Source organism: Cloeon dipterum, chromosome 3 (genome assembly GCF_949628265.1).
Source record: "Cloeon dipterum chromosome 3, ieCloDipt1.1, whole genome shotgun sequence".
NCBI classification, from domain to species: domain Eukaryota; kingdom Metazoa; phylum Arthropoda; class Insecta; order Ephemeroptera; family Baetidae; genus Cloeon; species Cloeon dipterum.
In genome coordinates, this window is record NC_088788.1 from 24,175,683 (window position 1) to 24,203,227 (window position 27,545).

A 27,545-nucleotide genomic window follows, 5' to 3' on the forward strand; every position below is an offset into this window, starting at 1 on the left:
GAAAATATTTCGCGGATAAGGCTTGCGCTGTGACGCGCGAGAGGGAGATTTGCATCGAGCTTCCGAGTATGTATGTGTTTGCGTTTCTGTTTTATGTGCTAGCCGTCCACCGACCAACAAATTACACACAATAGCAAGTGCGATGCTTATCGCCAACACAAGTTTGCATTTCTAGTTACTGCGACGCCAAGTATATGTATACACATGCAATGCACCGCGCACTGTTTCTCCGTGTGTTTATGATTGGTACATATGAACGCTTTTCTGCCTCCTTTCCTCCACTTTGCGAGCGGCAAAGTAAGAGTGTGTCTCCCACAGGGCGATGCTGGGTGCGCTTTTTTTCCGGCCTGCAAGCTCACGCAAATGCCCTTAATTAAATTAACTTTCTTACTGGAATGGCGAGCTCTCTTCCTGCAATAGGTACTCCTAGTTTAATTTTGCCAACGCTGCCAAAGAGCGTGTTGCAGGTTAACAATTTTCGAAATTAAAGAGCAAACTAAATTCCTTGTCATTTTGATTGATTTGCTTGAACTTACATCTCCAACTCATTAAATGAAGGGTAGTAATTTTCTTCCTCCCTGCGAAAAGTTTTCCTCTCAACTTCAGCGCATAAGAGAAAATCAATACTGTCCTATTTGTCCAAAACGAGGATCCAGCAACCCAGACTTTCCTGGCTTATCCGCTTGTCTTAATGTGAAATCTCCCCGCTGGTGCAGTTCCTCCGAACAAATAATTTATTTCGATGAGAGACTAAAGAAGGCATCATCATTTCGCAAACCACAAAAAGTTGGGGGAATATATCTCACACGGGAGCATTCAGTCAGTCGACCTGGGTCATTTACCGATTCACTGCTCTTCCAATGATGATGTCGCCGGTGCTGGGTCTTATCCCGTCCTGCGTAATATTGACTGCTCAGCTTTTTCGGCGGCCGGGTATTGCGGTCGGCTCGCCTTTGGGGCTCTTCAATAAGTGGTACTGGTGACGTCGGAGATGGAGATCAACGCGCTCGTATTCGCCTGATATCTACGCTTTCATTCTATGTACACGTGTGAACGGTGAAATGCTCTACGAATTTTCCTCAAATAGATGTATTTGCGAGGAACTCACACCACTGAGACTCGACGAGGATAAGATTTGCTTTCTTTCAAAACAAAAGAAAAATTGTTTATCACAGTGAAAAGGTGTTCTAAAATATTTTTAAAATGCAAATGTTTTGTATAAAATCATAAAACTTGATTCATAGAGTACGCTTTGAACAGAGAAATCGACAGTGTACAGTATAATTATGCAACTGGCCGAATATGTTTGCTGCGCAGGTTGCATAACCATGAAACAGAAATAGACTTAACTGATGTTAGCCTGTAAAAATGGTACCAACAATATATTATACTTATTTTTTCACATCGGAATAAAACAAAGTGGCATATATTTTGACTATTTACTAATGGAAAAGGAAGGGTAAAGAAAGCAAATAGGAAGAAAAGGAATATTTTTGCTACGAGAGGAAGAGCAAAAATAAAAATAAATTAACAGATGAAGTGTTAAGTCGGCTGTGCTGCACACTTGGAAATTGCAATTTCCATATTTCAAATTCCGAATTTTCAAATAAATGTAGTTTTGTAAAATTTAGGTGTTACTGTAATTAAAGAGGATTGATAGTGCAAATTACAAAATTTTTTATTTTAACCAGCCCGTTGGCTCGCATTGTTAAGGCACTCTCAGGAGTGTCAAAGCAATGTGAGGTATTTGAGCAGTTCGGAGATCTAAATACTGGCTACCCAATGTCAGAGATGGCAAAAAGTGGTTAGTTTAGTGACTCGAATTGCTCAAATTGCTCGACGGGCTGGGAGGCGCACCGGCGCCGACTCGCTACTTGCTGGTTTGCACCTTTCCAGCATGCGTGATTTGGCTTCACGGGACAAATGTCTAGCGTTTCAATGCAGTCCTCGGTGCAGAGGCAAGTGGCCCTTCAGTGGGCTGGGTCCCTGTGCGGCCTGGTGCGCCCATGTTATCCGTTCGCGGTGTTATTGGGACCCGGGTTTCAGCATTCGTGCTAGTGCAGTGCGCGCCCTTCCCGGTCCTCGGACGGACAAGGATAAAAAGAGCAAAAAAAAAAAAAAAAAAATTTGTAATTTAAACATACCGTTTTAAAGCTATATTTATCATATCATTTGCTTTTGAAATATTCGTATCTGGATATGCATTTTATGCCTTCCAATTAGTGATTATTTGTATTTTGCTATCGGATAACGAAAATTAAATGCAGCCAGCAGCAGTAACCTGCTGTTGCGACTTGGAAAGGATCAATCTTGGTTTTCGTTCTATATGTCTACATATGTGCTGTGAGCAAAAACTATTAAGGCACTAGGAGCCAAACTCCACCGTTTTCGTCCCGGCACAAACGGCTCTCTCTCTCTCTCTCTCTCTGCCATAAAAGTTGTAAATCATTTCACGTCATAAAGGCAGCGCAGCAATAGTTGGGGTGGTTCGTGAGATGGTGACATTCATCACACAAACACTGACGTGAAAGGCAATGATGCAATAGAGGCTGCGGAGCGAGATGTTTAATCAAATCCGCCATACCATTGTTGCCTGCGCCATCGAAACGCATTATCTGCGCACGTGATGGAAGCCTCCTTTGCCGCGCGCCTAATAAATGTGTTGAGCTTATTTTTTGCAAAAATGTCTTTTGTTTGAGGTGGTTATTAGCTTCCACGCTGCCCAATGAACCGCATCACTGGGGAGGTAGCTGAAAGGGTCAAAATCATTTTCATTCAGCCGTATAATAATCCATTCCGTTTTATTTTCCCATTCGCTTAATGAGCTCTCGGCGCCGGAAAAGCAATTTTTTCGTCCGCTGGGATTATTAATGCTCTAGCGCAAGCGGGAGGAATCGCTGGCACTTGCCCAGAAATCAATGAGGCAAAGAGAATAATTTTTAATATGCCTCATTGCGGTTCTCGTTATTAAAAAATAATAACCGCACACAATTAATTGACACGCTTTACTTGCTGCTCGTTTCATGGCAAAAAATAAACTCAATTTAGCGGCCGCCACCCGCGAATTGATATTTTTAATTAATTTTCCCGTTGATTGAAATATGTGTATCGTGTTCAATAGAGTGACGGAAGTGACGTATATCAAAAGTAGCTGGAATTCACAATAATGAGCAAGATCAAAACGCGACGGGAGCAGGCGTTTGACCAGGAAAAGCGGCGAAAGAGGCTTTTTTCTAATCTAGAACCGCTGGCAAGTTGGATGGTTGGTTGCTGGAGAGCGAAGTGGAATTCTCATATTATTGGCCACCGTGCCCTTTGATGAGACCGACCATCGAAGCTATATTGCGGGAAAAGAAGAGGTTTGCGGTTAAAAGTTTTATTGCGCACTCCGGCTATTCGCATGTGACAAGTTGTAATCAGGACGAAAAAGTGGAGCACCGACAGCAGACGCCATCAGCGTCAAATAATTCAAGCTGAAATTAACTCTGTACTTTGTCACCTCTTTTTGCAGCAACTGTAACGTAGCATTTTTGCATTGCAGCTTCATTTCATACGATATAATCGAAGATCGTGGAATTTCAATTGCAATAGCGTTTTAATTTAGAATTGCAGGTAGTTAAATGTTAAGGTTCAAAGTTTTGAAAAGCAAAACTAAATAACACACGACTTTCTGATAAATAAATCTCATTAATAATTGCAGCAGAGCAGGATCCCAATCAACGTAGCACGAGCCGCATTTTGCCAATCATCGTTTCAGACTCTGCAACTGGGTCACTCCTCTTGTACACAGTCCGGCAAAATATTAATATCGCCATCGGCTTCGCATGAGCAGCGTCACACAGCAAATAGTCACCAACAGTGCAACTGACGCAACAAAAAGTCGAGTGAGAGATGCGATCGAAGGGGAATGCCTGCAGAGCGGCAAGCAAACGACATAAATTCCATCCCGCTGGAGATGAGGTCGCCGAAGAATCAAATGCAATTTGCATTGCGGTGGTAGCTGGTCTCGGGTAATGCGGTGGCGGCTCCCGATGATCCTGACCACCGCTGTTCAGCTGCAGTCGAATACCCGCGGGGTTTCGCAGGAGCAAATGCATTCTGTGACCTAAGCAGTTACGGCTCAAGTTTTTTATGTGTTTAATGATGCCCTTGTTTTCCCAAAGACCACACATAAGCCAAAGTCTAAGAGTCAATTCTGAAGAATTTCTTTTTACCTTATTCTTTAGCAAAATATGTTAAATTCATTTCTCAGTTCAACTAATAATATATTAATTTATTGCTGCCCATCATGTTCCAGTTTGCCATTTTCTTCGTTTTATGACTTATGATGTTAATAAACCTGTCTTGAATATGTTTTTCAGCTCTCAATGAAATAGGAAATATTGAAAAAAAAATTTGAAGTTTACTAGATTACAACTGAGATTTAATGAATCATAAAAGAATCAATGTTTATTAATTAATATTGGTATTTAGCGTATTAATTCTACTGTTTGAACCCTTTCAAGTAATGGTTATTCTGGTTACTCTTTTTTCCAGAACCTCCCAGTTTATTTAAGCTAAATTTTTTAAGGCATCTGAAAGGTTAAATGAAAATTGCTAGAAAAGTTACCTTTTTTAATATAATATGTTTATGATCAACATTATCTTTTTTATTTTCTTAGGTTTGAAAAGAAACTTAGCAAAATTGTATGAAAGCTTTCAAAATTTATTGAATCAATTGCAAAAAACTGCACTCATCCTAGTGCCAAGCAATATCTTACGGGTAGCCCAGGTGGCTGCTGCATATTTGAAATTCGGCATCTACGTTGCAACACTTGGGCCATGCTACCCTGGGCAACGCTGCTGTCGTGACTGCGTACGAGGTGAAATATTAGCTGAGGCGCTGCGGAATGGCTCATATTTTGCGCCCTTATTGCCCTAGTAATGGTAGCGAAGAGGGCACTAGCTTACTCCTTGGTCCTTATGAAAAAAGACGTAAAATCTTCTTGATGGCACGCCAACCCTGCACTGCCCGCTGACTCAAAAATTGGAATATAATTTTAGGTCGGAGTCATGCAAAAAGGAGGCCCTAAGCAAGAAAAATGGCCACTTGGCTGACTGCGTGAAATATTGCAGCTGCTGCTGCATCTCCGCATCCATCCCCCAAAGGGTTGGCAATTCCACGAGGGACTAGCCGCCGAGCGTAATCATGGCAGTGCACCTACTTTCTTCTCGTTGCAGCTGCTGTGTTATTTATGCTTTGATTTATTGATGCTGGCAGCCAACGGAAATGAGTTGCTCTTTATGCCTAGCATGCAATGTGCACACAAGTTTTTATTTATTATTAAGCCGGTTGGTTGATTTAGATTTAAATCGTGGAACTATTTCATTTTTATATATTAAAATTTTATTCTTTCAATAAATCTCTTTTACACTAAAAGTTAAATTACACGTAGGAGTTGTACAAAACATTTGATATATCAATAGTACTTATAATGATATTTTACGATAAATTGTTGAACCCTGGTTTTCATAACGTCTGGCAAGAGTTTCATGCAAATCCCTCGCGTGAAATCAATTTGAATTATTCCTCTCAACAACTCAAACAAATAAATTTGGCTCGGGTACACCATTTTTTTACGAAGTGATATGTACTTGCGTGTCACTTACAGAGTTAAGTTTCCCACGAATGACCACCGGGAAGCGGAGATTGCCGCCATTATTTTAAGATAGCCACGGAATTGCAATTTCGCATTTACGCTCTCCAGACAAGAAGGTATATTCGGAAACTGCGGAACAACTCCTCTTTTTGGTTACAACTATATATCAGACAGATCTTATGGCACAGTTTATGTGAGTTTAAAGAAGACAGCGATTTTATCATTTTATTGAAACACATGACTTGAGAGGAAACATTGGTTGAAACATTTCTGAAATCAAATTCACATCTCTTTTCATAAAAATAGTGTCGCGCACAGTAAGAGAAAGCAACGCTGTGGAATCTAACATTCAGAAGATAATTTTCGCCGAGAAACGGTAACATTATAGACTGGGAAGAAAATAAAAATCCAGCTTGTAAATTGTCATAACGATGATACAGCTATATCTAAACGGACAACACAGGACTGTCGTAAATAAATGTTCCAGAGACAGAGCATATCAAGAATTTCCATGAGTAAGAGAATAAGAAGTTAGTGAAGATCCTTTGAGCAAAAACAAGCTCCAATTCACTCTCTACGCCTTTTCACGCTGCGCACCCCTCGTCAGCAGTATCAGACACTCACTTTTGATCAACCCTCTTACGCTCGCTCGCTCGCTTTCAACTTCTCGATTTTCCCTCTTTTTCGCAACTCTCACTCTACACCGTCATCAGCGCTACAAGTCTATGTAATAAAGATTCATCACCGTTAAAGATAAGGCACTTGAGTTTAGGATCATTTCTCTACATTTCCGATACCAGCGTGCTTGGTGGGGTCCGCTCGTAAATCATTGATTGATTCCGAACCGTTGAAATGGAGAGACAGGATCATGTGGAAAGTTTGACGTTAATTCGCTTATTGACCGCTGGGGTTCTGCGGTGAATGATTAAAACATTTGAAGTAAGGGCAGAGAAACAAGTTTGACCTAGAACTGGCTGGAATTGAAACTTGATCCCTCTTCAAAGTCAAATTGAACACTACACAGTAATGGCGCTACATACACTTGGGACAGCCTGGGAGAGAGCATACATGAAGTTCACACCATTTTGTATCATGGCCAGCACCAATTTGAAAGAGTTGTATTGATTTCTGGAACTTGATTTGAATATGATTCTAGAAATTTCAACCGTTAAAATTTTAGCAACTGATATTTAAATTATTTAATTGAAGGATTGAGTTGCTATTTGGGGCGATTTTCGATCGGGTTTTAGAGAATTGAATTTATTTTTAAACAACACAACTCTTTTGTAGTAAAGTTTGACTTTTAATATCATTTTCTCCATTTAAAAATCAGATTTATTGTAGAGGTAAAAAGGTGACCTTATCATCTGGATGAATAATAAAAATAAGTCACATTAAACGCACTGCTCCCAGGCCACTCAACTGATTGATGCGTGACAACGGCAATCACCGAATTTACCATGGTTACCTAATTATTTACACAAAACGTTTTTTCTTCGCACAGCAAAAAAGAATCCAATATTTGCGCGCGGCAACAACTCTCTTGCTCTGCGTATTTCCCTATCGTCGAGTATAAAAACTTTAGAAAACCTATCTTTTTAATACAATAATCTAACATTAACGTGTTTGTGTGTATCCCCCGTAACAATAATTTTGCATTTCATTAAAATTACATATCACACTCCTTTTTTAACGATAAATCGAAACGATTATGCACTTTAACCATCGGCGGCCGCACCGTCCAATCTGCGAACGAATCAATGAATTCAGCACGTTAGGAACACAATCATCATCATCATCATCATCATTCCCGCGATACATAAGTCTGTGGCAATTGACTAACGCATGGAGAAAAGTGTCATTATGAAGCTAGAGTTTCAAGTTGGTCATCCGGCGGCCAGGAGCACGACGCCGACCGCCACAAGTGTGGCCACGAGTCCCGTAGCACTGTGCCGGATGCCGCCTCCGCCGCCTCCGACGGCGCCGCCCACCGCTCTGCTGAGGGCACTCGCGTGGCAATTCAGGTCTTCAGGGTAGAGATCAATCATTGGCGTCTGCTGGCCCGTGCGGGGATCTGTGCACACCGCCTCGCGGGCCATCGCCTGGATTTGCTGCGCGCCGTCCAGCGCCACCGTGTGGATCTGCACCGTCTCCCGCAACCAGCGCCGCAGCCAGTGGCCCAGCCACACTAGACTGCAATCGCACGTCCAGGGGTTGCCTTTCAGGATCAAACCCTCTGTAACAGTCACGATTTGAGCAATTAATTATTTTGAATGAAACTTCTTTAATTACGATTTTGATTCCAATAGGCATTGTCCAGAGAAATTAATTTTTCAAAGTACTTAAAAGTTAAAAAATGAAGGTAAACAGATAAATCTATCATAAACACCAACAACAGTTTTTCAAAGGCGGCTCGTTATGACTCGCATTCCTGACTCTGATTAGTTTAAAAACGTTAATTATTGAGCTGTAAATTTTTCTAAGGTTAATGCAGTTCTAATGGTTAGTTCATTAAAGCTACGGAAAAGGAAAACATTTTTTGCTTCACTTAGATGCCATTAGAAGCTCATTTAATCAACAGAGGCAAAAGGAGGTACATTAGTTGCTATTACTGCTACACGTTTTACTATTAATATAGGTCTCAGTCTGTCGTCAAATAAGAAAGACGTCGGCGAGCTATAAAATATTCAGCTGTGCGGACATTTTATGTATTGACCTCAAACAAGCTACAAAGTAAGTAATTAAGTTTTATGCACGGACGTAAAGCAAGTTCCAGCCAGTGGAAATATTCCTACATGCCGCCAGCTTTTCATTGCTACTGCTACATAATTAAGACACATGGGGTGCCGCGGCAAAACAGCAAGGGTGCTCACTGCGTGTGTTTCGTTTTTTCCACCTTTTAAATTAACTACTTCAGCCATGCAATATTCTCCACATGAATATTTAGTAATGGAACCGTATTCGCTCACTTTAATCACAGACAAAAAAATTAATTTTTTAACTTAACGGAAGATATTATGAGCTATATGGCCATGCACCGGAATTTTATCTTCGTCTAGGGATGTAATGAGCGGCAGCTAAATTTACATTTGAGCTGAATAAGCTAGCCTATATTACAGCAGAGGTCTACAGTAATTATTCCAAAGGAAAACGAGCTAATATCGCCTGGGATGGCTTACACTTAAATTTGAACGTGCGTTTAAAATGAGGCTTATGCACATGTTCGAAATTGCGTACAAACAATACCTTACCTGAAATGAGTTTGGTTCCGACCACCTCCCAGTTAGATCCATTGTTGTATATGGTAAAGGGGCTGAGTGTGGTGAATTTATTATCACGCAGATCCAGCGAAAGGATGGGAACACGTTCTAGCGCGGCGAACACGCCAGCCGGCAGCTCCTCTACTTGAGTGCCGCGTATCTGCAGCGCCAATGCGTAATTTTCCTCCACTCCTTCAAAGGCATCTGGGCTTATCTGCTTTAAATTAGAGCCAGTGATCTCGATTTCTTGCAACTTCGGAGAATAAGCGCCCAAAAGTTGGTCGTTTAAGACGGGCTCAAGAACGCGCACGGCGAGTTTTTGTAGGGCTGCTACTCCGGAGAGCACGCCTCCCAGGCGAAATCGGTACCTTTCGATTTGAGGCCAGGTTTGGATTCGTAGGGAGGCGAGCAGTCTTAAGCGGGTTAGAGAATCGGCATCGAAGCGTTCTAGTTTTGGCAGGTCGTCGATTATGAGTGTCTGCAGTCGGTGCAGGCCTTGAAAGCTATCTTTTGTGATGATTCTGATTGGGTTTCTGGTGATGTCCAATGTTTTAAGGACTGTCAAGGAGTGCCACGCGTGTGAAGGGACACTGTTCAGCTTATTACTAGTTAAGTCAAGGTGCTGCAAACGGCCGAGACTATCCATTGTACCTTGGGGAACTTCGTCAATACCGTTTGAGGATAAGTTGAGTGAAATCAGTTCTGGAAGAGGAAGGTGAGGAGCTTGCCGAAGACCTGCATTAGCCAGGTTCAGATGGCGTAACCTTTGGACGTAGTGGAACAGTTCTTTGAAGTTGGCTCTTTGGAGTGGGTTACTACTCAGGTCTAACCTCAGGAGTCCTCCTCCTAGGCCTGTGAAGACGTTGTCTGGAAGGATGGTGAGACGGTTTCCTGCAAGGTTCAGGCCTAGCAGATGTGGTGTGTTGGGAAACATGGTTGCATCAAGATGCTCAAGTTGATTGTGAGAAATGTCTAAATATCTTAAGGAGGTTCCAACTTCTGACAAAGCACTACTTGGCATCACGACGAATTGATTGTTTGAAAGGTCGAGACGTTCGAGCCTCGTTCCTGCAAACACGTCTCGCGGAAGAGATCTGATGTGGTTTTGAGCAAGAGTGAGGGATCGCAATTCTGGCAGCCGAGTGAACTGCTCCGATTGAAGTTGTTCAATGTGATTGTTGTTTAGTTCTAGAATTTGTAATGAGGGTAAACCATGGAAGGCGCTTCTGCGGACCCCCTGGATACCGTTGTGAGGCATGGACAAAACCTGCAGCTGATCAAGCTTTCCAAAGGCTGAATCATCCAGGCGAAGAATTTTGTTATAGCCCAAGTATAGCTTTCGAAGCGATGCGGTGATTCCATGCAGAAAATTAATGGGAACCTCTGGAACTCTATTGTGAGCCAAGTCAAGCACCCTCAGATACACCTGGCCTCCAGAATCACCAGGAAATAGGCCAGTTATTTGATTGTGTGATAAGTTAAGCGCTAAAGAATTGTAGGGAGAGGTAACATTGTACAGACTCCCTAACGAAAACTCTTTGAGGTCATTGAGCTGCAGCTTCAACCTTCCTAAAGTGGGCAGTGATGAGAAGGCTTTGGGGGAAATGACGGAGAGGCGATTGTCAGACATCTCAACGGTGACCAGCGAGTTTAGTTCAGAAAAAGCACCAGAACGGATGGTCCTGATTCGGTTTCCAGTCAAAACAATCGTTTGCAGTGCGGGAAGGGATGCAAACGTTCCGGACTCTATTTCTTCAAAATGATTGTAGGAGAGTCGAACATCGATTAACTGTCTGTGGACGTTGGAGTGGAAAAGCTGTGGAGGCAAAAAACGGAACTTGTTCGCCTCCAGGTTCAGGTACTGCAGGTGACCAAATGTGTACAAACACGAGCTCGAAATAGTCCGCAAATTATTGTTGTCTAAAGCGAGCCAACTAAGTTGCGTCAATGGTTTCAACAACTCTTCTGGGAAGTCTTCTCGGTTAAGGCCGAAACTAATTTCCAGGTTAGCCAGAGTGTTGCTAAGGTCGATAAACGCGTCGTCATCAATATCAGTAAGCTGGTTGTAGGAAAGGCTGAGCTCCTTAAGACGCGGAGAGTGCTGGAATGCGTGGGCCTGTAAATTAGTAATTCTGTTGTTGATCAACAATAAGGTTTCCAAACTTCCTCCCCAGCCTTCTAGATCATCATCCAGGATTTCTGCGATCTGGTTGTAGCCTAGGTTCAAGTGAGCAAGCCTCTTGCAGCCCTTTAACGCTTCCTTGGGGATGGAAGTGAGCTGATTGCCCGACAAGGATATTGCCTTCAAAGAGCCTGCGAATCCGTCAAACGCGTCCTCTGGCACCTCTTTCAGTTTGTTTGAGGCGAGATATAAATACTTCAATTTCTTTAGCTGAGCAAGTGCTTTCGGCACTTTGTCCAGCAGATTGTGGTCCAGGTCTAAGTATTCCAAAGTATGGCTTAACCCGACAAATGTTCGATCATCCATATCCTCTAGCCGATTTTTTGAGAGAAAAATTCTACCTGAATTCAGACCACGAAATGCTTGTGCCGGCAGCGTTTTTAAATAGTTGAAATCTAGATTCAGGTCTCTAACCACCATCGAGCCGTTAAACAAATTCTGCGGTACAGAGCGGAGAAAATTCTCGCCCATGTCTAGCTTATCCACTCGTTTCTTGTGCCTAAACGTGTACTCGGGCAACTCCTCCAAGTAATTCCCTCGCAGATAAAGCCAACCGAGATTGTTGAGCTCATCAATGGCTGCAGTGGGAAAACGGGTTATTAAATTGTGCGACGCGCTCAGCGTCTGCAGGCTTTTCGGCAGTGCGCCAGAATGGATAGTTGATATCCTGTTATACTCGAGGTCGAGCCAGGTGAGATGGCGGAACTTAGCGAGCGCGTTTTTCGGCAGCTCCGTAATGTCGTTCTTGCCGAGCAGCAGATTTGTCAGCGTCTCTTGGATGTAGAGCGACCAGCCGCCGCTTCCACCGCCGATCTCGTCTCGATCAGTCAGCGTCGATATGTGGTTACTGAAACATAAAGTTGGACCTGCTTAGCAAACATGTTGCGATAATATTGATTTTGCGAATGGAATATCGTGAGGGGAGGCCGGCTGCCGTGACACCATAATCTATCGTCATAAACGTTAATAACCATAACAGAATATGAATAACGCTGCTCTGTGTTAATTAAATGTTGTCTCTGTAATCATGGTTAACAACGGCCGGTGAATTCGGGTTAGGAAAAGTTTGCTCAGGCCCTACAATAAGGCCTCGAGTAATAACGAAGTCAGCAACTTTTGTTCAGTAGAATAATCACAAAGGAAAGAGGGAATCGAGCTTAAAATAAAACACTAGATAGGTGAACTGTCTGCGAGAAAGTAAGTTAATTCCGACGTATGTGAGTCGCGTTTCTACTGCGTGCGTGCGTGCGGATTTTCCGTTTTAATTCCCTCAGAGGCGGTGTCGTTGGCTAAGTCTTCCATGCGAAGGCAAAATTCATTGAGAAAGGGATGAGCATGAGCACGCACGTCTCGTGATGAATGAATATGCAGATTTGGCTCCAGTAGGCGGCAGGCGCTTCGAGAAGTAGCACTATTTCAGCCAGCTTATTAGGAGCGAACTTGCTCGTTTGCCAAACTGTATTTCCTTAAGCGCTGAACTTTTCCTGGCCCGACTGAATAGCCCCCGCGGCCATGGCTGTCCCCAATAATGCTGCATAATGATGTGCGCTGCGAGATACATGCTAGTTTTGAACTGCGGTGCAAGCACGCATGGCGTATAATCCACTTCAAAACAAGGGCACAATATTCGCCCTCTCGCTCTTGTGTTTATCACTATGCACGGTAGTGCCGATGCCCAAATGAAAGAGTGTTTTAACTTGCCAGCCAATTTAGTGGATATTGCTTCCCCAAACATAATCAGCTCTCTGGGAATTAATGGGCGGCATAACTCGGCTGGCCGAGGAAATTTCTGAACAGCACGGCCCTGCCTGCTCAACTGATAATTGGCTATTATAATGATCGTTGCTAATACGCAAGATTGGAATTTGATATTCGATTATTCCACACACATTTCAATATAATCATATAATGGAACTGACACATTACATTTTTCGAGCTTATGTTTAATTAAAAACCTCAATCAGCTTTTTATTTAGATAAATCGTATTTTATGGCACCGCCCATTTTCATAGAACAATAAATTTTAAGCTGCTCTTCAATTCAATTCGGTCTGTTAGCTAGATAAAGTTTTTATCGGTTTTATACAATGACAATAATAATTGATTAGAATGTAGCGTTTCGCGACGAGAGTATTATAGCCCCATTGAAATAGCGCGCACATTCGTGTCTTGGTGTCGTTAAATAATTCCCCTCGCCTTAAATAAGCTGCCCCCGCAATCATCACGGCAGCGCTTTTCCGAACCCCTGGTGGTGGTGGAGCAAAGGAAAATATTCTACCTTCATAGGGGGCCCGTTACGTGAACAAGAGCTGTAAAATGTGACCAGAAATAAAACACTTTGACAACATCATAAACGATAAATGCTGCGCGTTCCTGAGCGTGCGTCTTTGTTGAAGGGGGAGGCCGCAGGAAGTAAATAATAGCTTATTTTGTTTGGAAAAATGGATTTACCCAGGAATATAAAATTAGTTATGAATATTAGAATAATTTATTAGCAAAAAATCTAAGCAGCTTGCAACGTGTCACTTAGAGCAAAAAAAACCGTCGAAAAATGTCTATATCAATTAATTCAAGAACGACAGTTGCTGGACGCGTAGAGTGTTTATTTAATCTATCTTGTTGGAAATTTCCATCAACCCTCAATCTCTTCTAACTGCTGACGGGTATGTATGCCAACCTGCTTCGCTTAGCACCTGTAAAGTATGCAGCCAAGCCCGGTGGTATGCATGAGAGGCACGCAGGTTGCATATCCACAAAAGTATTTTGAATGCACATTCCTTTCCGGTGAGACTGCCATAGATGGCAGATAAGCCTTATCAAGCAAACCCCACTTTGCACTCGCCGGAGTAATCGTCTAAATGGAGTGCGCGCCGCTCACTTAAAACAATCTAAATTCATGATCTGCTGACGCCCATTGTGCATCGCTGTTTAGCAGGCGTTTACGCCGCGTCTCTCATATTTAGATAACGCGTGAGCGCGGCGCAGAGGCGTACGTACATTTGTCATAAGCGTTGACGTACACCGCCTTTGTCAACACGAGCGACAACAGGGCGAACACACTCATGCTCGGTGGCATCGAGTGCAAACATGCGTACAAACACACGCGAACAACGCGTTGCGCGCGCGATAAAAGGCGAGCACGCCACTTAGTTGTACTGCAGCCACCGTGCACAATCTGATAGGGCTGAATACGTCCAGATTTTTCAACACGCGCTCGCCAGCCTGCCCGCGGGAACGGGCGATCTTAATGAAAAGTATAAATTTTAATCAGCATCAACGCAGCTAATTACGCACGCGGGGCGTTTTACATTCATAGCGGCCGCGGCTGCTGCTAATTCATCAGGCGAGCTTAATCTCCCAGTTTGTATGGTGTGCGTGCGCCAAAATTATTGCCCCCGATGCCCATAAAAATAACGAAGAAAAATCTCGCTGCCGAGCGGCAATTTTTTGCTGCATTTCGCCTGGTAATGAAGATCGACGCCCTACAGATCGATCGGCAGACAAAGGCGTCTGCTTCTCATTAAACATTAATCTTCAGAGTGTGCGTTCCATATATTTTTGCTCTTTTATTTGTTCGGCTGAGAAACGGATCAGACTTCAATCTTACGACAGACGCGGCAAATATAATTTCGTGGAAATACTCACCCAACGAAGTTGATCCAATCAAGAGAGCGAACGGGACGCAGAGCCTCGAACGGCACTTGGTCCAGCTCATTGTAGCTGAGGTCCAGCGACCTGATTGCGTCCTCCATAGAACTGGAACAGGGAAAAATAAAAAAAGTTTTACGATTATATCAACATAAACATAGTTGAAAGAGGTCTTAGCACAATTAATATAAAAGGACTGACACCAAATCACTTTGCTCTAATTGAATCCAATTAAAAATTCAGCAAATCTGACAGAGTCATCTGCCATTTCACGAAATCCAATTTATCCAACTTCTATTGATTATGTGTTTGACTGTGTATGTATATATAAGCATGGCTTTCGTCGTGCAGTTGGTATCAAACTTTCATCTCAAGTTGATAAATTATTGATTAAAAAGCCAACCAGAAGAAGATTCGTGTGAATCGAGCGTTGCGTATGCCTGTTTCTTTTTGGCACCGCTTCAATAAGTAAATGCAAAATCCCATTTCGAAGAGTCCCTGATGGAAAATACATTCGAATTTCTCAAAAGCAGGTATTCTGAGACGGGCGTATTCTACATTTTCACTGTTCCGATTTCGGAGAGCTCCATGTTTATTCGGCCGCCTTTGATAAATTTTGCAGCCGCCCGTTCGACGGCTGAAAGCAAATGGAATTACGTGAAGCGTCAAACACTCTCTCAGCAGAGCAGAGTTTTCCTCTGCTTGTAGCGTGGAATCTGGTGCTCGTCAATATCAGACCCTCTCAACTCATGCTTCGCCTCCCGATTCGTAATCCCTTTTTCACCCGCTTGTACCCTTGTGTTCTTCTACTCTAATTGCTATCGAACGCATTGGTCAAAACTGCTGCCAGAGAAGCGCTTGTCATTTGAACTCATTACAACTGACTTTTACAGGCGGGAAATTAAATTTATCAATACATATATTTTATTTTCAGATAAATCAGATATCAAAGGCATGGTAGAGAAGTTTGAAACGTTAAGTCAATCGGTCAATTCCCCAAACACAAATTTATAAGTCAAAAAAACACTGAATACGTAAAAATTTAAATGATAAACACACATTATTATTTGTAATTGATAAAAATTTGTGTTTACTTTGCCAGTCGTGACTCACTATGATAAGCATGAAAATATGCACAAAAATCCAGGGTTGATGGTGATCGTCAATCTCAATTTCTAGAAAGAGATCATCTTTCAAGAGCCGTCACCTGAGGCACCAAAAGGAGGCTCGCTCGCCAGCTCTTTAAAGCAAAAACACGTCCAAATGCACGCACCATTCGTAGCACAGGCGCGCACGGACAAAACAGATGATAAAGTCATAAAATATAATATGTGTCTCGTCAAGGGGTGCAAATGCGACTAGCAGCGGCGCGGCGCCAATAACCAGCCGTTACGCTTGCATAACCCGTTCTCTCGCGAAACGACGGGAGACGCGCCCGAATAATTCGAGCACATACACATTCCTCCTCGGCAACTGCTCAAGCAACAACGCCAGATTTACGGCTGATTCTGTCGCCAGCCAAGCCGTCGTCATCATCATCACCATCATCCGTCGAGCCATCCAATTTTATCTTCCTTGAGAGCTCTTTTTGCGTTTTATTTGATTCGCAGCAGCAGCAGCAGTAGCAGCATAGCAGTGACGAAAGCAGCTTTGCTCTCTCGTGAATAACAAGAGCTCGTTTCCGCCTGCAAATTCGGGCTTTTTGTTGTTCTCCAGGGCACATATATGTGGGAGAATGGGCAAGAGAAGAGAGGAAATAGCCCGCTTTGTATACAAATCTGCATACACGCGCCCACACCCCCACTAAGAGTATGCACAGTTTGCGCCACAAATCAGGAGGAAAGTTTTCTCTTTCTCGCCCCCCAGCGTTTCAGTTTTTCTTTGCACGTATTGGCTCTCTCGTTCACGAACCAGTTGCTCCAGTTGGTCAAAAGTGCCTCTGGCTCAGCACGTGTGTATTGGCAAAAAGTTTTAATTATTTTGCAACCTCTACCCGTCTGTGTATTTTTGATCCAAAGTAAATTCAAAAGAAGTTTTTTTGGAACAATAAAGCTTGTTTAAAATTGTGTTATTCAATGACGGGGTCACTTGTTGGTATAATTTCTATGAAACGAAGCAGATGCACTTGAGTTTTCCATAATTTTCAGTTGAAATTAGAAGCAGCTTTTTTAGTGTATGAGCTGTTCATTTATCTGATTTATCCATGATTTATCAGAAAAGCAAAAGTTCTACTAGTTTCGGCCGCAGCCCTCAGACGGAGAAGGAATGCAAATACATAGCACTGTTATTTTTTCGCTCTGAAAAGGTTGAATATTGAATGTTATCTATTTTTTTACTGTAAAAATTCCGCAGTTTTACGGGGATGATCATTCTCTATGCTGATTTGTTAATTCATGTTAATGTAAAAATCAATGGAAGGAATTTCCAACAAACTCCAATGTAACTATGTTCCTTATAGCTCGGAATGAGGGCTGCAACTTGCAGCTGAAACTAGAATAGCATGACATATCTATAGAAATAGAATTGAAAAATATCAAAGCTCACTATACACCAAGGAAGCTGCTTCCAATTTCAACTGAAAAAGTTTTATGTACAAATTTATTTGTACTACATACTGCATTAATATTCTTTTCTTGTTTTATTTCAATAATTAATGCAGATGAACTACTTCCTAAGTAAATAGTTACTCTCAACTAATACTTTAATGTCGTGCGTCTTGCATAAAAGCCGATATTCAATTGTCATGCATTAATAATAATTGTTACCCGAGCACTATTGAGCTTGACATTTGCAACAGCACAATTTGTAAGGAGAATAAACTTCAAAAGAAGCAACCATAGTGCAAGTTTGATCGCCTTAAATGAGAACAGAACAGAGGCTGGGTCGCGCACAAAGGCGGTAGCGAGCTGCTTGTGTCAATAAGTGAATAATTGCAAATGAAACATATCATGCTGGTAGAGGGTGCGGCAATTGAATCAGGGCCTGCGGTGCACCAAGCAAACTGACGAGAGCGCCAAGATGAGGCTTCGACCCCTAGCAGTCGCCTGCTAAAAGATTCAAATTATTTAACCCGGGCGTAATTAGACCGGTCCGCTGATTCCGTTCGTATATTTGCCCGAATCAAATAGCACAATGGCGAACGACGGCTTTTGTGTCTGCGCGCACGAGTTTCAGCAGCCGGGGGTGCGGAGCTGATTTTGCAGAAGGCGATTTTTGCACATGCGACGCAATTTTTTTACGACGGAAGAGAGCAGTTGATCAAAAGAGGCAGAGTTTTAATAACGCAATGAACCGAGAGCGGAACGAGCAGAGTGTGCGCTTCATTAACTTTGATAGAAATTCATCTCTTCTAATCAGGTCATTTGTATGCAGGCGACTTCTGCGCGAGTATAATACACACACTATGGTTTGATGGATATTTGAAAATGTTGGAAGTTTGATTCTACGCGTGTTTTATTGAGCTCATTGGTTTGATACTAGCTAACTTTGTAAATTAGCACAAAATCGTTTATGTTGAAGATGCAAACTAATGCCGAGTACATGTGTACTGAAAGCATGATTTCTGAGAAAACTGAATATTTGGATACAGCGAAAATAAAATTAATTAGGACAGCTGTATAGCTTATTTACACTTTGGCTCAAGTTTTATTATAGCTGTCAACGTAAGAGAATTTGAGGAATTATTTTGAATCTAATGCGAGCTCCAATATGACCCAACGGTTAAAATAAGAATGCTTCCTTTTTAGGACATAATACATTGTGTTTTCTCTTTTTCTGCCGAGGCAATGGTGTGTGTCTTCATCATTACCTGAAGGCGCGTTCATTGACGTAGACAATCTGATTGCTCATCATGCGCAATGATTCAATCTGCGCGCCTCCGAGAATCTCGCCGTCGATTGCCTCGAGGCCAGAATTCACCACGTCCATGTGGTCGATCTGACCATTGGGCACTTCTGCAACAAGAAAAGATTACAAAGGCATTAGTACTGGAGCTTGAGAACAATCGGGTGAGGGGAGCGGGGCGGAAAAGATATAGCAATCAACGATACGCGACGTTTTATAAGCGTAATGAAGTTATCTAATTACTAGGATACATCACAAATTTAATTACGGTAGCCGCAAAATTTCATGGTAACAGTTTATTCAGCTTGGTCCCCTGTAAAATGGGAATAAAGAAACGAGGATATTTGGCCTGATATGCTAATAAGGGAAATTTAAATAATTTTACAGGCGTTGTGGTGCCCTAGCCTCTCTGTTTTAGCAGCACGCGTCTGCGTGTGTGCGTTAACTCACGCACTTTTTTTATTTTAACAAACACCGCAGCAAAAAAAACAGCCAAATTTTTAACTCAAAGCCACGCGACCGTGATATTCTGGCAAGCTGTCGAAAAAACATTGATTTAGATTTTCACGTGAATTTTCTAAATGTAAACCGTAAACTCAAGTAAAGGAGTATCATTTTCTTTAGCATTTTTATGGTTTATCAAAACATAAATCATTACACTTAATATGACAAAATTTCAGGTCCGTTGACAGTGAGTTTTTTCTTTCAAAAAATTAATGAGAGCTTATTCATTACTTTCAAATGTAATTATTACCTATGTGGAGGTAAAAGTGGCACTGTAAATATCAGTGAGCAAACGTTTTCACTGTTCACAGATGAAAGAATTGTGATGTTGCATGTATATCTTCAAAAAGAGAAAATAGCTGGGCTTGGTTTGATTTGGTAAAATACTTGACTTTGGACTACCTGGCAAAGTGGCGAAAAGAACACCGACGCAGCTGATGTCCTTGATGTTGTCCAGGGTTTTTGGCGTTGTGAAGTGGATGGAGAGGGACGGGGCGCCGAATTTGCACGAGCACATCGAGTTAAAGGGGCACGGCGCCACGAGCTGCGCCATGACCCCGCTCCAAAGGGTTGACAGCACCAGGAGCCACCATATCACCCTGCTCCTGGCGCGACACTCGCCACCCATCTGCGAACATAAGAAGCAATTCAAATTTAATCAAATTAGACTCAAAAGTTTATCTTAGAAAAAAAATCAATATCCATTTCTGGATGATAACCAAAAAAATAAATAGAGTATATCAATGTGTTTTTAGCATTTCTAGTACAAAAAAACTATGTTTTCTAGTGGCATAAAAGCTTTCATGATTAGATGTGGAGCAAGAAATGGCTAAATGGAATACATCCTGTGATGCAGGACGCATCTTTGATTTCTCCGTCGGGACCGACTCTCGCAGCCTATTTGCCCTCATTTGCGGGTTTAATCTATTACTTTTGTGCTGCACATGTGACGCTGCCAGGTAGATGGATGATGATGAGTTCACCAGCATCATTCACGGTCACTGACAAATTGCAATCAAGTATGTAAATGAGAAGGGTAAAAACGCCACCACGCTCTATGGTCGGTGCAGTTAAATGTGCTTCCGCGCTGCATGCCCTATCATCACCATCCGTGTATACTTCCCATGCATTCATGGCCGCGTGTATGCATGCATGCAGCGAGCGAGAGAGGCGACTCTTATTTTAACTGCTGCCACACTGGCGCCATGGATGAATAATGCATATCGGCCTGTCAGAGCTGCATTTTACGATGCACACCAATGTGTTTGTATTGAAAGCACCCGCTCACTGGTGTGTTTAATTTCTCTTTATATTGTCTGTCTGGTAAGCTGCTGGAATTGTAAATGTCTCGGCAGCCCATGAATATTGTGATTTCCATTTTTTGCATTTAGCTGCGGTAACCTTCTCACCACACTTGAACAAACTTGTTCAAACCCTGGGTAGTGGAACAGTAGAACGAGCTCAGAGAGAATATAATTTTTTTCGCGAAGACCAAGCTGAAATTATGCAAATACGGGACATGAGGAAAATTGATTTGTGCACTTTTAATTTGTATTTTCAACATGACAACTAAAAAATTAAAACATTCTCTCACACCTCATACTACAATATTATTCCAAGACTGCATTAACTTCTAAACAGTCTCTACTCGACCCGTTTTTTCTTCCCGGAGGTTTAAAAACGTGCAAGTGAATTTTCAAGTGGCTGCTGTGTAGTAGCGCGCAATTAATTAAATTGGCCCAAACTCCGCAGGGTCCAGCCGTGCACTTTGCGGCAGCCGCAAAACTATTTGTCCAAAGAACTGGGGGAGCGGCGCGCAAATTGCTCTCAATTCTTGGCCGCGGCGGAGGCGGCGGTCCCCTTAAAAATAAACGGCCTTGTTTGTGTGTTTATTCCGGAGCAAATCCCTGGTATCTGGGCCGCTGGCAGAGCTGGCGATAATTAATTTACTTTGTTTGGCCGCTGACAAATTTTTCGCACCCCTGCTGCTTTTGCGGCGTGGCACGTCGTGTGCGCACGGGAGCGTGCAGGACGATGATGTCGTTTCTCGGCAAAATTGTAACGCATTTACACGAACGGCCGTAGCTGGGTGTGTGTCTGGGAAAATTGGAGATGATGATGGAAGCCGAAATAAAGCCGACATCAACACATTTCGACGCCCTCTGGGTTCGGCTGATTGCTGTGTGTGCGAGTAACAGGAAAAAAGGAGCAGAATTGCGAGATTTTTCGCACGGTAGAGGAAATGCTTAACAGCTGAGGGTAAATTTTCCGAGTTTCGTAATACAAAACAAAATCAATACTTTTGAACAGCTCATGTGTATTTAAGAATCATTTGAATTTATTCTCGCTCTCAATGCTCAAATGGGCGTGGAATCGATTGTGTTATATCTCCCCAACCGTCTAAATATGTCAGAGATAACTTTGCCGAGCATAAAAACTATACAACTCCACCGGAATAAGCTAGGCGGAGAAAAGTTTGTCGTAAATTAAAACTTTCCAAAGACGGATCTTGTGCGCCGGTGTTGGCCGCCTATAGTTAGCGAATGCTTCTGGGTTTTTAAAGGCGACGGACCATGCACACGACTTGGACCGTAAGCTGCGCTCTCCTGAAGCAATGGCCAACAATAAACACAAGACGTGGTCCAAATTTTAACTCGCCCATTTTACGGGCAATAAACCTGGTTGCTAGCTGTGGGCATTGTTTGTCCAACCCTAGCTGCCGACCAACGCCTCTCAGCTGGCATCCAAATAACTGCACCTTGGAAACTGAATTCATTCATTCCACCTGACCTCGTGTCAAACACTTTTATGGGTTTTTTTGGAAACTTTGTAGGATACGAGTCGGTCTCTATAATGATGTTGGAGGTTTTAAATCATTCAAACCTTTCATTCTATTTGTTCATTACTAATTAAAAATTTTAACTACCTTTGTGTAGTAAAAAAATCAACGATAAAAACACAGGAAATATTAAAATCTATTTAAATCTCCTATAATAAAGCATAGCAAATTTGTAGTTTACACTGACAAAATTCTAACTAAATTCAAGTTGGGCCGGGCATGCCTCACCGGCTGAACGTGAATAGCTACATTTAATGTTAAACCGGCGACGTCAGGAGGAATGGAGGTGTCACAAATAATTGGCTAGACACACGTCCGCTGGCATGCATGGTTTATATCGGCGGCAGCGCCGAGCGACAAAATAATAATTCTGCTGCCGCTCAACTCGCCTGCCTAGGCCTGTTTTTGATGCGTGGTTGGCGCTGTGTGAGAGCACGCGGGTAATTTATGCAAATGACTTCGGAACTATGGAGAACAAATTGGGTTGTCTGGCTGCGTGCGAAAATTGACAGCTGGAATGTAAGCAAATTAGTTCAATCCCGCAGTGAGTGTGTAAGTGTGTGAGTAAATCAGCAAGCGCTCGGAAATTTCGCTGTGCAGGGTTCTGCCAAAGTTTTGACACGGAAAACCTGCCGCAGGGTGAGTTTTGTTTCGTTTTTGGCTTCAAGTTTCTCATTATATTTTCTTGTTGAAAAACAACCACTAGGAATAATTGCTCTCTTTTCCAGGGTGTGCGAGTTTGTGAAAATAAGTTATGAAAGTGACTTTCCCTTTCTCCAGTGTTAGCCTAAAGTTGAAATTCATTTTTGTTTTATTGTGGTGCTTATAAAATATTGCTAACAGAAAATAAATACTGAACAAAAATGAATTCGAATTTATGTGTGACTAATTTAAAAGTGAAATTTGATCTCCCTGAGACTGATACTTATAAGAAGTTTTGCGACAGAAAGGTGACTTTTGATTTTGTGATGAATTCTATATGACTGAAACAATGTTAAATGGTAACTAGAGGGGACCAAATTTTGAGGTATTTACTCGATTTGCATGCCATAATGGATATCATTTTTTGCTCTGTGTCAATAAGATGTATTATGTGTTGATTTTGTTGTGAACAGTGTGAAGATTATGATATTTTGAAATGTTATTATTACTTTTGTTGAACTAATTTTAGTTTAAGAGTAGCAGCAAATATTTGTAAACATTGTTACAAACGATTGTCGGCTTAGTACCATGTTGCACGCAAAATTGCTATTATTGAAACGCTAGACATTCGTCCCGTGAAATTCGCAATCCTCGCAAATCCGAATGGCCTCATCATTGCAATGCAAGAGAGTCAAACGTAGGCGCATTTCAGCCCGCACTCAACCACATAAATATCGCTTGGATTCTCATATTCTAAGTGCAAGCAAAGCATATTTAAATCCTAATTCTTGGGGATATCAGATAGAATTTACAAGTTTTAGATATCATATTTATGTATTAAATCGACTGATGGATTCACAGAGAAATCTTGTTTTGAATTCCAAATCGCACTTTTTAATTCGCCAGAAAGAAATGAGTTGCGTTTGGAACAAATACCACAATTTAAAAATAAAAGCGACAGTAGTTGCTCTCATTTTAAAGCTGCAGAAAAAGCTGCGAAAAAGGAAAATGCTTGTCTTAATTTTGCTGCATCCAAAAGAGCATTAAATCCTATCTCGGACTGTTGTTTATCGTCATATTTACGCGATTTCACGCCTAATTAACTTTTTCACTATTGAGAAGAGCGTTTTAAATCCCCCTCGCTCGCGACTCGTGCTCCGCCACAGGGATTTAGCCGGCATTAATATTAATGATCGCCAGCGGCAAGGGGGACGCATCAACGGCCAGATCATTCCAATTATCTGTCTTAAAAAGGCAAGGTCTTTTGGCTAAGCCGCAAAAACACTAAACCCCTATCAGTTATACTTTCGCCATTATCCAGTTCAGCAATACTCGTTTGCTGGAAATTCTGTTAATTCGCATAGCACCACTTAATAAATGGTCCAGAAGAGTTTCTTCGGATTCCCGAATTGAGTTACTTCGCCCCTTTAAATTAATTACTGGAATATAGCACTCTGCTAAAAAACTTTAATTGTTGACCGAAATGAGTGGGCAAAACAAACAGCGGTCAGATGAAATGTCCTGGATGAAATGGGAGAATGTATTGATTGCAATCGATTGCAAATCAGCCATCTCATTAAAGCGACTGAGCGAGAACAAAAGCAGAACAGGTCCAAATGAGTGAAGGAGGAAAGTTAGCGAGAGAAGAAAAGGGTGCATTTTTGCTCTGTTTTGAGCGAACGGTTTTATTATTGAAATCAGCTCGGGGGTTCTGATTGCGGAGACAGCAGAATTTGGAATTAATCACCCTCACAGTTCCAGTACGTTCATCTGTTTCGGTGATCGACAGTCATGCCCTCTGGCCATAATACTTCGGCGACACGATTTTTATGGAGCGCGTTTTAAGCTCACATTGGTTCAATATGAATAATAACATCAGTATAGATTTTCCGAGCCAGTTTCAGCTTTACAATCATGAGTGATATTTTACAGAGTTCTTTGCTTCAAATTCTGACCTTTTTAAATGCATTTATTTCCAAATAATCATCATATGATATTGACAAATTTGTCAAGAATAAAAAACTATTGAAACCGTTTTTGACGATTTCCATTTTTAAATAAAAATGACGGTAGGTCTGTTGAACTATGAAATAGGTTTGGCAGAAAAATTCACTGCGACAAAACCCGGTGGAAGGGAACTCGTGTCCGACTCACAAATGTTCAGCCTTTTCCTAAATAGTAATTTTAGCAATTCCTTTGCAGATCAAACCGTCAAATTTTCAGTGTACTCAACATGCAAAAGTCAGAATAGCCTTCTGCCTTACGGAGGGATCCTCATTGGTCTGCATTTATTTTCAAATGTTTGATGGCAAACTATACCTTGGAGACAGCTCAGTCTGCAAAGCTAACAAATTCAACCACGCTCGTTCGCTCTCTCTCGCGGCTAAAATTAGCTCCAAGCCAAATTATCCGGCGACTGCTGTCAAGGCAGAGCGCTTCACGGAGACACGTTACTTTCGCCTGCGCAAATTCTGTCGGCGGAAAATGCACTGCGGCAGGAAAAGGCAGTAAACGTGGTGCCGGAGGAGCGGCGCGGCACGGGCACACACGGGCAAATAATATTGATTCGCCTGCTTTGCTGCCTGCCGCCGGATCACACTCGCCGGCCGGCCTCGTTCAGCATAAAGCGAGAGCACTTGTGGCAAAGAAAAAGACCGTCATCCATAATATCTGCAGGCTCAATTATTCATCTGGCCGAGCAGCTGCAGTAGCAACCACGATCCCCCTTCTCGATTTCGTGATTGCCGGGCCGCTGTTGCTGGACAATTTGCTCCGCGGTGGAGCAAAAAACGCAGCCGCGCTGCATGGCTTCTCGCGGCGGTCGCCTGAAAATTGTTTTTGCCCGTGTGGCTCTTTTATCACGCGGTCGAATTTACGACGGAGACGAATCGCGAGCGTTTTTCTGCTCCTGCATACTTATCGCTCGCGTGGTATGCGGCGAAATCTTTGAAACTCAAGCCGGGGAATATGCTGGGGGTTTCGCTCCAGTTCATTCCTTTGGCTATTTCGGGCGGGGAAATGCACAAGCACAGCAAATGTGTTAAACGACGTGGAAATTTGATCACCGCTCCGGAGAATTCCCACAAAATTTAAGCATTATGCAGCTGTTTGTGATACCAGAGCTTGCATGGAAGTGGCTCGCTGAGAATTGTTTTTTGATCTCAAATACGCTGTGCATTCGCCCTCAAAATCGAAATCCAGAAGTGTCAGAAGCGAGATTTGACTCGGTAGCAGGCTTTACAGGTTCCACCACATATTTACCAGAAGGCTAGCAATTTTTTTAGTAAATGAACAAAGATATTTTTCTTTTAATTTTGTTGGTAGGCAGATGCACTTGAGAATGTCATAAATTTTTAAATTAAATGCAATTTACTCGGTGAATAGCGAGCTGCTTATTGGTGTCTATTCAATAGTTTGTCAAGGTTTATTCGATTTCACTTAAAAATTTGTATCTGACATGTAGATACACATTAAAAGAAATATTTGCAATAAACACTGCAGGCAAGGAAAAAAACTCATATCTTAACGAGCAATTAAGACCGAGTCGGAGAAACGAATCCTTTGAAGCCGTCGACGGGCGCGCCATGCGACATCAAAGAAATAGGTGGTGTGTATCGCTTGCTTTTAAATGAATAAGAGGCAAGGCCTACAAGTATAATATACATATATACACACAAGGCGTGTCGTCATGGCAACAATATTAAGTTTCACAGCGAGAAAAGGATCTCAAAATAATAGGAATAGCAATTATTAGAGACAAAGAATGATCATTAGCCTTTAGGGTCCGCCGGGGTGCGTGCGCTGGCTGGTGGGTGGGCGCGCTCCTTCGCCGGCAAGGACTCGCTGGAGACAATGGGTCCGAAACAAAGGTTAAAAGTGCGAGCGAACGAACGAGAGGGCGGCAGGGGTGGCGGGGAGTGTTCAACAGAGAAGAAACCCCGTTCCCCGCTCGCCCGTCAGGCGTCCAACCCCCAGATTGACTCGGCCGTCTGAGCTGTGCAATTTGTAACGAGCGGCAGCGGCGGCGCGGGCAGGAAATTAGCATTAGGCAGGAAGAGTCGAAATGATTATTGTTCTGCCATATGAATTTTAATATGGACGCCCATTTCGCCGACAATAAATCAAACTTGCAGCGCCGCCAAGCCATTTCCGTTTGCTGCGTTTTTCTCCCGGCTATAAACATTCAGTTAAAATCACGTTTGGAGGCAGACAAGTTACGTTATTTTTTGTCCTCGCACGATCATTTTTTTGCAATGACAAAGAAAAGGGCAAAGTCTATTTTTAATGGCAATTAACTAACGAAATGTTGAATTCATACCTTTTTAGTCACTACTTTGTGTGTGTGATATTGTTTATAATATTTTGAGATTTTCCACTTCACCAGATTAAAATCAAAACTGACGTGGTTTACGCCAGACTGATTCAATTTTGATCTATGTTCAACTTGCTTTTGGTTGTATTGCACTGCAGTGTATCGTGATATTGCAAAAACCGCAGGCAGGCAGCAGCATCATGCTGGCATATGTCAGATGCTTGACGTCGCACAGACGTATAGTTTCACCCTTATGTCGCGGATGAACATGTCTATATACAAGTTATTGTTAGCCAAATTTGATCTGACACATCCATCACGTGCAGGTAAAACATTATCGGTGTTTAAATGATTTTTTTTATTGATTTACTTACTTTTTATTACGACCTGCTGCAATTAAACAAAAATGATATTCACATTTAATTACTCATTGGAAAGTGTTTAAAATGTCCCTTTTGAGTAAACCATTTCGAGAACATGGATGTAAGTTTAGAGCGCTTTGAAAAGCTGTAAGTATATCCAAGCCTTCAATCTTTTGAGCAGAATAATTAGACAGAGGTGCCCTAAGGCACTTCTTTCAACTTATAGAACGCACGTAAAACACGCGCGTGCATGCACGAGGCAGATGAGACGTGGTTAACTTCATTATTCTAAGCTTCTTAGAGCTAAGAAACCGC

At 42.2% G+C, this 27,545-nt stretch overlaps 1 protein-coding gene across 3 annotated transcripts in view; it reads right to left on the reverse strand.

Moving 5' to 3' along the window:
- Nucleotides 1-5,363: 5,363 nt before the first annotated feature.
- The window catches only part of LOC135938663 (chaoptin), a 146,218-nt gene continuing 124,036 nt past the window's right edge, over nt 5,364-27,545 (reverse strand). For all 3 annotated transcript variants that reach the window (XM_065482485.1, XM_065482487.1, XM_065482486.1), the window contains 5 exons: nt 19,478-19,703; nt 18,537-18,681; nt 14,726-14,836; nt 8,891-11,928; nt 5,364-7,875 (listed from right to left, as the gene is read on the reverse strand). In XM_065482485.1, coding sequence (XP_065338557.1) covers nt 7,526-7,875; nt 8,891-11,928; nt 14,726-14,836; nt 18,537-18,681; nt 19,478-19,703 — 3,870 coding nt within the window. In that variant the 3' untranslated portion in view covers nt 5,364-7,525. The remainder of the gene's footprint in view (nt 7,876-8,890; nt 11,929-14,725; nt 14,837-18,536; nt 18,682-19,477; nt 19,704-27,545) is intronic.